Genomic DNA, 10,744 nt, shown 5'->3' on the forward strand with positions numbered 1-10,744 from the left:
AATGTAAGGTAATAAATAGAAGAAAAATATAATTTCTTACAATTAATGAGTAGCAAGTATATTAATCCATGTTTTCTTATCATTATTTGTTTGTTCATAATAGTTTCAGTTATTTTCTACATAACTCAACGGAACTAAACTCAAAATCTTTATTTAAACAATGAATAAATTTATAAACAATGTTAACGTAACGATAATGATACTGTAACAAATACTAGCCTCTTAAAACAATAAGAAAGAGTCCTAATCAAACTAAACAATATCTATTCAATAATGAATGGCCAACTATTATATCGAAAAAAATTGATAAAATTAAGTTTTCTTCGTCTTTTTCAAAAAACTCTTTGTTTCTTAATCAGATCTTTAAGTAAGGGATCATGTCTCAAATTTGTAGAAATAGAACAGATAGATGTTGTCTTAAGTTGTAGCGACTGATAATCAACGAGTAGTAAAGAAAGACCCAAGTGTGTAAATAAAGATGGATTTTAATCCACCAAAATGGATTGGTTGAACTTTTGATCCATATTTACAACAGTAATTTTCAGAGAATAATAATAATAAGCCCGCAGGGCAGCTTGTGGCGAGCTGTTAGGGAGTGGTGACCCCACGGACCTCAGTCCTCCGGAGGGGAGTTGTAATCTATCCCCCGCCTCTGGCTTTCCTTTATTGGCCGGCAGAGTGGAGCGCAAGAGCTATATGCTCAAAAGGGTGGAAGTGCTCAAACGTAATGCGTAATAACGGGAAATCCCGCTCACGAGCTCCTCGTGATGGTCAGCTCTGCTGCTGCTTCTCTCTACACCCTTAGCTGACCACCCCTATGTTGCGCCCGAGGCATTACGCCGCTTTGTGGGGGCCCATCTAGTGGGAGGCGAGTCACCGTCCACTAACCATTCAATTTGAGACTATTGTAAAGCCGCACGTCCGGTAGTCTCATCCAATAGCCAGTCCATCCAAATTCCATTCCATAGTCCTAGTTAAAATTTCCATATTTTCTACAGTTCCTACGCATTACCGGCGACCATCTCTGGGCAATTACTTGTGGCTGCCCAGCGATGGATCCCGGCTGATGCGTCACAGTAAAACATTTGTATATTCTCTACGTGTTGGATCTGTGTCCCCACGCAAGCCTTCCAAAGGACGAGGTTCTTTTGAACCCGTGAATCTTAAAAGAGAAACATAATAATAATAATAATATTTATTAAATTAATATTTCATACATAACAATAGCAACTTTAATCGGTAATAACTGCAGTAGTATTAACTGTGTTGCAGTTATTAGCTCCCGCCTCGCAGCCGGTGATGATTCAGAAGTTAATATGTAAATCATCTGCTGGTGATGATGATCAATGTTTTGTTTTATAGATATAATGGCACATTATTAGTTAATAATAGCATCTTCTTTAGCTCTACTTGTCTCACGTCTTCGTTTGTTCTTCTCTTCATTGCTTTAGTGCACCCCAGATCTATTTGAATAGGGCAATGTGGCTTGAGCAATGTAAAAAAGCTAGCTAAGCTAAGATTTAGTTATTTAAGCTAATAACTTACACCACTTGACACTTGTAAAATGCTATATGTTATGATAATCTGAAACATTAGTCTACATTTAACTTTTCAAGATATATACTATATATTGATTTTATTTTGGTCATTATAAAATAGCAAAAAAGCTGTTAGTTTAGTTTTACAAGCGCAAGTATAAACAAATGAACAAAAAAATAATTTTGACATTAAAACATATATTTTTATTATTAATAGTACTTTATGTGAACATACATCTTTCCTGTGCACACCAGAAAATATGTCTACAGAAAAGATTTTCCAATCGAAAATCAGCGATGGTCTTTAATTTTCAAGGATAGAGAAATGACGAGTGAGATTTCAAAAATACTCCTCTAAAGCCATCGTGCCTATATAATTACAAATATAAGTAGCACATACTTACCAAAATACACTAAAAATAGGAAAGATGCATTGATCTTTTACAAAATCAACAAAATACACGACACATTTTTTAAATGCAGATTTTTTGGATCACAGAAAAGAGTCATATACGTGTAAGGGCTAGTTTATTAGAAATTATAGTAAAAAGGCTGAAGCATATTTTGGAAATTATCAATGAAAAATTAACTCAAGTATATTCTACGCTGAAAATATGTGTATTTCGATGACACGGGCGTAATAACATAAATTACATATTTTTGAAACTATGAACCACTAATCTGAACAGTCCACAGAAAGGGACAAATGATGGAATTTGATATTTTTTTTTTAATTTTGATGTGTAGACTATCCACATATCATAAGGGGGCAGGCATAGTCAAATTTAGAATGAAAAATCATTCTATTTTCTTTTATTTATTATTGCTGTTGTAACATAACACTCATATGAGTATGACCCATATATAATTATTAATAAATCATCTGAGTATACGTGTATATCATCAAATTCCGTAGTGTATGCTAAGTTTGCCACTTCCAAAATTTAAGTATTTGAAAAAAAAATTCTTACAAGTAAAGCATATTACACTGTACAAGAATATTTAGATGATAAACATGTATGGAAATAAGATTTATTAAATGTAATGCAGGATAGCTGCCAGCTAATGTAATAAATTGTACCATTGACTTTGAAAAGAGCAACTGTTGAGTTTCTTGCCGGTTCTTCTCAGCAGAACTGCCTTCCGAACCCGTGGTAGTTTTTTGCATATATGTTCATTCGACGATTCCAAAGTGCTTATAACAGTCTATTTGATTAAACAATATTTTGAATTGAATACATATCATACCAAGAAATTGAAAAAATAAAAATCGAATGATATTCGATTGCATGTGTTTGCCACGACGACTATATAGACATAGTATAATATAACAATGTTATTTTTTTTAATTTATCTGTGGTTAAAATCACCTTGAAGAAAAAACACATTATTGTGAAATACTTCTAGTAGTTCTAGTTTTATTATTACAAAATATATTATTTATTATTGATTCTGTAAAGACTGTGATATAATTATATTTTTTATAAAATGTCGAATCCTTGGAAGAAAGTTGCAGCGCCCGCCGACGTGCAAAATTTATCTGAGATCATGTCTGAAGAGTACGCAAAAGGTTTGCAGGTAAAAGAAGAATTGATGTTTGCTGAACAAATTTCAGATCGACACGTAGTTGTTGAATCAAACGAATTTTCCTCCGAGATGTTAAAGCAGATCGAGGAATCGAGTGCAAAAGGATATTGTGACTCCGATGCTATCATTGCAAAAGTGTTGCAATGCCAGTTTGACAAAGAATATGACGACGAAATTAAGAGAGTTGAGAAAAAAAAGAACGGAGACGCTAAAGTAACAGTGTCCTTCGACAATTACCGCAATGTTCCTGAAAACCTCGTCTACGATTCTGAAGATGACGATGAAGAGTTCGAAAACGCTGGAAAGAAAGACTGGGATCGATTTGAAACTAATGAAAAAGAATTTGCAAGCCTCCCCAAACGAGGATTCATTATGAAAGACGGAGAAATGGTAACGAAGCACGACAGTGTTATCAATGGTAGGAGGAATGCGTGTAAAGTAATGGCGTTCCCTCCAGAGGTGTGCACGGGCGACGGCGCAGGATTCGACATGAAACTATCAAACTCTGTGTTCAATCAACTGAAGGAGCATACCAGATGGAGTCAAGCTCGCAAGCATAAGATGTTAGACAGAAAAGAAAGCCAAGCCACTGCCGAGATGGGTCTCGATGAGGCTACAAGACTTATACTTTTTAAGCTAATCAACAAAGGTATGTTAGAAGATATTAATGGGGTCATATCGACTGGCAAAGAATCTGTTGTATTACATGCCAACAGTGACCCATCTTTCCCAGACATGGTATTACCTAAGGAATGTGCAATAAAGGTCTTCAAGACCACTCTAAATGAGTTTAAAACTCGAGATAAATATATAGAGGCTGACTATAGGTTCAAAGATCGCTTCTCAAAGCAGAATCCAAGGAAAATAGTACACATGTGGGCAGAGAAGGAAATGCACAATATGATGAGAATCCAAAAGATTGGTCTCAATTGCCCAGAAATGGTTTGTTTAAAGAAACATATACTTGTTATGTCTTTTATTGGGAAGGACAACAAGTCAGCACCTAAACTACGTGATGTAATCATGAAGCCTGAAAAATGGGAGAGTGTATACCATGAAGTTGTAGATGCCATGCACAAGTTGTATAACATTGGCCATCTTGTCCATGCTGATCTCTCTGAGTATAATATACTTTGGTGGGAGAACAAATGCTGGTTCATTGATGTATCTCAATCGGTGCAGCCTGATCATCCCAATGGATTAGAATTTCTGTTGAGGGATTGTCGCAACATTATAAATGTAAGTTTTTCATATAAATTATCTTTATGTAATCATACCTTTGCTTTTCTGATTAAGTGCTAAATGATGCAAAGGAAAATATTTACAATACACAAATGATGTGATGATAAAAACAATATTATTTGTTTGTTTATATTATATAAAATCAGCTTCACCCTGTATCCCGCACACAACAGGGTAGGCAGAGGGATCCTAGTGTTAAGACACTCCATTCCTCACTTTCCGCTGAATTCTGTAAGCATTGCGTGTTGGCAGAACTCAACGCCGCGCTTTCGCCTCAATACTAGAGTGAAGAAATAGAAATATAAATGTAAATAAATATTTGACTTTGTCGAGTGGAGATTGATCTCACAACCATCGCATTACAGTCACACCCTTGTGCCGCTGCTCCAGAATGAACTTTATATTACATAACTATTGCATAATATTATTCTGTTAAATATTGTGCAATACTATTGTGTTCACACTTAAAAATTTTATTTAATTACTATTTTCAGTTCTTTGAAAAGAAAGGTGTACCAGATATCAAAACAGCAGACGACTTGTTCAAATCAATAACTGGATTCGAAGAAGTTGATGTCAATCTTCTAGAAGGAGTTCATACTACTTACAACAGCTTGTCTTCACGATTTGAGATAGCACCTGATGACAATAGAAATATAAGCTATCCATTTGAATACTGTTGGCAAAAAACAAATGAGAAGAAAGGAAAGAGTGATGATGATGATATTGACTGTGATGAGGATGATGAATTCGATGAAATGTGGTATCATTCAAAGCAGAATAAGATAGTTGATGTCACTACAAACTTCGGAAATGAATTAACAATTGATAATGTTGTTATTGAGAAGGAAGTCAATTTTGGTAATCCAGTACTTGAGGCTTTGCCTTCCAATGAATTGAATATAGACAGTAGTGGTGTCGATAAAAAGTCTTAATACAAATAAAAAACTTTTACATATGAGAAAATGAACTATAATTAGCATTGTTTTTAAACAATGACAGAAAAAATGGTGTAATCCTAAAAATAAACAAAAAAAGGAGTTGTAATTGAATAAAAATGCAAAATGGGTGCCTTGTCTTTTTATTATTTCTTTTTTCCTAGTGATTACATGATTTTAAATTAATTAAAATATAAATTATATTTTTCACTACAAAAATATCACAGTAAAATATAATAAAACAAAATTATAAACCAGTATGGAAATGTCAATTTAAAACATGAGGGTATGTTGTTTTGCACTTCTAATTTTATATAATCAATAATTAATTATCTAAAATAAGACCATTGATGTGCAGTCATTTAACTTTAAGCATGAGAGTTGTGGGTTCTCAGCAAATCCTCTTACTTCAGGGAATTAACAATTTTTATTTCCTAGTTTGATAATACAATGTAATATTAAGCGTGACCATCTAAAACTTTTTTTAACCTGATAAATATGTTATATCATCAATAATTGAATAGGGAACGGCTTTAATTTACGTTGCGACAATATTAAAAAAGCTGTAAATTTCTGCTAATGTAAAAAACAGTCTTCTCTTAATAATAAATAAATAATAATATAATAAAGCGGAAGAGTTTGTTTGTTTGTTTGTTTGTTTGTTTGAACGCTAAGATCTCTGGATCTACTGGTCCGATTTATATTGTTTTTGTTTTGTATGAAAGCTGCATTCTTCAGAAGTGCTATAGGCTATATAACATTACATTACACATATAAACTAATATATTTTAAAGTACTTTCTAATTTGACATGCAATTTATTCTGCCATGTTAATAACAACCGTCGCGTCGCTACGCAACCGTACCGCGACATTTTGATATTCATTCTTATGAAAATAAATATAATAGTCACTTTTAGCATTTCATCTTGATTGTAATTATAGTTTACTGTATAACATTCTAATAAATAATTAAGGAGATGTCACTGATTCCAAATGACCTAGCCTACGGGCGGCACATTATGACCGACGCGAACGGGCAGATGACGTTGACGGTTTTATAAATTTTCATACATTTTCGAACTATTGTTAATTTTTATGTAATTATTTGCTGTTTATAATTAATTTAAACTGCACTTTGGTTCTCTTCTTATTTTATTTGATATTGCTCGCTAAAATTATCCTATTTAATAGAGAGAAATGTTTAGTTATTTCATAGAGTCGATATACATGTACGCACGCACGGAAAACTTTATGTACTTTTTCTATTATTAAGAATACCTATCCTTTAGTTACTTTTAATCCTTTTGTTTATTTCAATAACTCAGATATTTTTTTCTAATAATATGTCTCTACTTATTATTCTTTTGGATTATTTAAGCTTATATTTTCTTACTAATTCTATTGAAAATTGAAAATAATTTCATGAATATATTTAATAAATATTCTTATAGTTGAAGCAGGCGTAGCCGCGTCCGGGTCCGCTAGTAAATAAATATAATCATTCACAATTTTTCACCATAATGAGTGTTTCTAATAGATATTTCTGCTGTCTTGTCAAACAGTGTTGTGTTTCCGCCGCTATACTTATTAAAGCTTGATAGTCCATTGATTTAGTTGATATTATGATTGATTGCAATTTTAGTTTCAGGTCTATGTTGAATGGGATGCCTGAAATAAATTATTAACCTCATTAAGTAACTGATAATAGTGCAGTTCATCATCAAGTGGTTCAAGTCTCATGCCAAGGAAAGAATTATTTCCATTCTCGCTCTGGTAACGAGACAAAGCGCCAATCATACAATCTCAAAAATTTGGTGGAGAATGGACAAAGGAGTGTCTTTGAGGCTAAGTACACTCTTTATACACTACCTACCCTGTTTATGCTATACCCTAGGTCTGTAGACTATATTTGATATTAAATTCCATATTCTTGTAAGGATTCCAATTTTATTTAAGATCTAAGTATCATTTTAAAGACTAAGAGAATCATTTTATTGCACTCTTTTAGATACTTACTATCATTATCTTCATCATTGAGTAAACTGTCTAACAATTGTTTTAATGATTCTGATTTGACATCTGAATCAGGATCCACTATGAGAACTAAAAATACTCTTATAACCTGAATCCTAAAAAGTTAAATGGCATTTAAATTATAAAAATAGATAAAGTATTAAGTACTCGGAAAGAAACATTGAAGCAATTATAATGCAGTGGGTCAGCATCCAACTATAATTGTGATGGGTTATGGGTTCCATTTCCAATTGAGGGATTTAATTATTTTTATTTCCTTACCCTGGTAAAGAGACATATCTCAGAATTTCTCTTTGCCTATCAAACCATATACAGGATACGGTATGAAGAAAAAATAAAATCCCTGCTTTGTAATACTGGGTGTCTCAAAAGAAATTATATATTTGATCAGCTTGTTGCGTGAACGCAATGCATTAGAGGGGCGCGCTTATGTCATTCGATAGCCTGGCTCTTGGGAATTTAGTCACTATGGAGAGTTTTTTAGGAGCGGACCGCGCGTTGTGCGTGCGTGAATTTTACAAAAACAGTAATTCTGCGACTATAGCGCGACGAAATTTTTGCAACATTCGTAATTTTGGTCACTTAAATGATGCGCCAAGCATACCTCTCATTCGGAATTGGGTAAAGAAGTTTGAAGAGACTGGCTCAACTTTAGATAAACCAAAATCTGGACGGCCAAGGTTATCGAGGACAGAAGAAAACGTAGAACGAGTCAATCAGTCTGTTTGTGTTGATCCTGACCTCTCAATTCGGAAGCGTGCAAGTGCTTTGAACGTGCATAGATCATCGCTTCAACGCATTTTGCGCAAAAATCTAAAGCTGCACCCCCATAAAATTCAATTGGTGCAGGAGTTAAAGCTCCAGGATTCTATTCAAAGACTAAAATTCGTAAACGAGATAACTGAGAGAGTACAAACGTTCACCAACATCATATTCTCTGATGAAGCTCATTTTCATCTGAATGGGCACGTTAACAGGCAAAACTGTCGCTATTTGAGTACAACTAATCCGAAACGCAAGCATCAGAGACTTCTTTATTCGCCAAAAGTAACCGTATGGGCTGCAATGTCATCGCGAGGAATAATCAGCCCATACTTTTTTGAAGACGCGGGGGGACGTGCACTTACAGTTAACTCAGAACGTTATGTGAAGATGTTAGATGATTTTTTGTTGCCTACACTGCAGAATTCTCCTGGCTATAGTCAAAGGACATGGTTCCAGCAGGATGGAGCGACGTCACACACGTCTAATGTGTCTTTACCACGAGTTCGTGAGATTTTTCCAGGAAAATTAAACTCCAGAAGAGGGGACATAAATTGGTCTCCACGCAGTCCTGATTTGACTCCGATGGACTTTTTCCTGTGGGGTTTCCTTAAATCTAAAGTGTACGTCAACAAACCAACTTCTCTGGCGCAATTAAAACAAAATATTCGCCACGAAATGGAAGCCATCACTGAGCGCTAACTTGCCAAGCCGTCAAAGAAATTTTCGCGCTAGGTTGAATGAGTGCCGTGAACGCGAGGGTAAACATTTGGATGACAAAAAAATAAATTCCCAAAGTCTGTATTTTAGAAATAAAGAAACATTTTACTAATAAACTACTTAGTTTTTTTTTAATGATATTTATAAATATAAAATTTCTTTTGAGACACCTTGTATTAACTGTGGATTGTACATTGACATTATCTACCCTGTAAAAAAATATGTTCATATTTAAGACATTATCATTATTTATAGGACTTAGAATATATTCACTTACTCAGTTAGAATGCTTTCTGGTATATAAAATTTTGAATCACATAATTTGTTTGCTGTTTCCAAAGCTATATCAAATTTATCTAAAAATAATAAAATTATTATAGTAAGAGCAAGTCTTGTGTATCATAAATAATAATAAAAAATTGAGATTTATAAACTAGTACAGAGGCCATCGTAAAGCAGTGGGGCAGAATCTAAATATAAAACTAATAATAATAATTCTTTATTGCACAAATAAAAAATACAGTTCATTTACAGACACACAAATGTGCAATGGCAACCTTATCACTAAAAGCAATTTCTTACAGGCAACCATAAAAAATCTGAAATTTATTTTTTAAGAGTGCAGAAAGGTGCAAAAAGTATTGTTAATGAAATAAATTAATATATAATAAATAAAACAGAACACAATAATTTACAAAGTAATGACACAATAGTGGGTTCAAATCTCCACTTAGTAGAATAAATTAAGAGTATCTAGGCACTAAGTTCTCACCACAATCAATGAGTAAATTCAACATATTCCTCAAGCACATCAGTTTCATAGTTTTATCTTCAATAGTATTAGCAGCTATTTCATAATAATGTAGAGCTTCCAATTTATAATCCAGTCTAATCAGTTCATTTGCTAACTCTAAAAGAATTGAACTTCTTATAGGAGATTTCTCTGGATATTTACTGTAAGCTTGTAGATAACAACTGATGCCAGCCTAAAATTATAAAATTGATAGGTTAAAATGTTCTATAATCCTAGTCTTCACTCCTAATAACATTCTTAGAAACATATAAGAAAAAGTTTTTAAGCAAGGAATACAACTTGCACTAAATGAAAGATTTGATTTAATAGTGAGATATGTTACAATCATAAATCAAATCTATACATCATAACCAAAAAATATTATATTCTTATTCTAAAAAGCTCATGTATCCAGTAAACCAAACATTAAAATAATCCAGCACATTTTCGTCTTTAATAATGCCAGATTTGTGAAATTTCAATATAATTATATAAAATATATTTAACATACTTCTAAGCTTTCTCTATCAGGACTATGGAATTTTAAAGCAGTGAGCTTTTTCTCTGCCTTCATGAATTGTCGCGCAGCTGCTATATATTGTTCAGCTTCACCAAGAACGTTGCCAGCGGAAGCCTCACACTTTGCAGCACCAATGTAAGTCTGACCAGCAAAAGCTGGTTGTTCAGAATGCTCACATTGTATTGCTAAAGCTATGAACTCATTTGTTGCTTCAGATATATTCGGTTTGCGCATAAATCGCCTAAAAATTATGTTTTAAGGTACATTATTCGTGTCAGGTGAAAAAAATAATCTATTTTATTTTCAATAGTAAAAACAGGTAATACATACTTTTTAAGTTTTGTGTTAATATTGATATATTGTTCATTAAAGCTTGAATTTAGATCAGTAGCCATTTTATAATGATTTCTCGATATTCGTTTTCAGTGATGAATAATAATAAGAAGATATTAGTAAATCGAGAACATAACAACAACAATATTTAACAATATTTTGACAGATACAGCTTTATTACGTTTCACGTTTATAATGATGACCACAGAACACATTTACTCATGATGACGATGACAGAGCTCAACAGTTTTCCATTTAACTACTAGTACTAGTAAA

At 33.1% G+C, this 10,744-nt stretch overlaps 2 protein-coding genes across 2 annotated transcripts; one reads left to right on the plus strand and one right to left on the minus strand.

The window, feature by feature from the left end:
• Positions 1–2,872: 2,872 nt before the first annotated feature.
• On the plus strand, positions 2,873–5,436 carry LOC146538774 (serine/threonine-protein kinase RIO3). Its single transcript, XM_085186140.1, has 2 exons — positions 2,873–4,364; positions 4,862–5,436. The coding sequence occupies exons 1-2, from the start codon at positions 3,027–3,029 to the stop codon at positions 5,300–5,302; spliced, it is 1,779 nt and encodes a 592-aa protein (XP_085042266.1). The 5' UTR covers positions 2,873–3,026; the 3' UTR covers positions 5,303–5,436.
• A 1,264-nt stretch (positions 5,437–6,700) lies between these two features.
• LOC146538775 (uncharacterized) lies at positions 6,701–10,739 on the minus strand. Its single transcript, XM_085186141.1, has 6 exons — positions 10,466–10,739; positions 10,127–10,376; positions 9,595–9,808; positions 9,100–9,178; positions 7,323–7,435; positions 6,701–6,974 (listed from the first exon to the last, which is right to left on the minus strand). The coding sequence occupies exons 1-6, from the start codon at positions 10,528–10,530 to the stop codon at positions 6,805–6,807; spliced, it is 891 nt and encodes a 296-aa protein (XP_085042267.1). The 5' UTR covers positions 10,531–10,739; the 3' UTR covers positions 6,701–6,804.
• Positions 10,740–10,744: the final 5 nt, after the last annotated feature.

Source organism: Heliconius melpomene, chromosome 5 (genome assembly GCF_056956725.1).
Source record: "Heliconius melpomene rosina isolate 202511_hmr_F chromosome 5, ASM5695672v1, whole genome shotgun sequence".
Classification (NCBI taxonomy): Eukaryota; Metazoa; Arthropoda; class Insecta; order Lepidoptera; family Nymphalidae; genus Heliconius; species Heliconius melpomene.

What these genes read in the sequence shown, in the direction of transcription:
- LOC146538774 (XM_085186140.1), top strand. Translation starts at nt 3,027, where the DNA reads ATGTCGAATCCTTGGAAGAAAGTTGCAGCGCCCGCCGACGTGCAAAAT. An exon ending in ATTGTCGCAACATTATAAAT is followed by an intron (nt 4,365 to 4,861) that starts GTAAGTTTTTCA and finishes TACTATTTTCAG; the next exon opens with TTCTTTGAAAAGAAAGGTGT.
- LOC146538775 (XM_085186141.1), bottom strand. Translation starts at nt 10,530, where the DNA reads ATGGCTACTGATCTAAATTCAAGCTTTAATGAACAATATATCAATATT. An exon ending in GAATTTACTCATTGATTGTG is followed by an intron (nt 9,179 to 9,594) that starts GTGAGAACTTAG and finishes TATTATTTTTAG; the next exon opens with ATAAATTTGATATAGCTTTG. An exon ending in CAATGATGAAGATAATGATA is followed by an intron (nt 6,975 to 7,322) that starts GTAAGTATCTAA and finishes AATTTATTTCAG; the next exon opens with GCATCCCATTCAACATAGAC.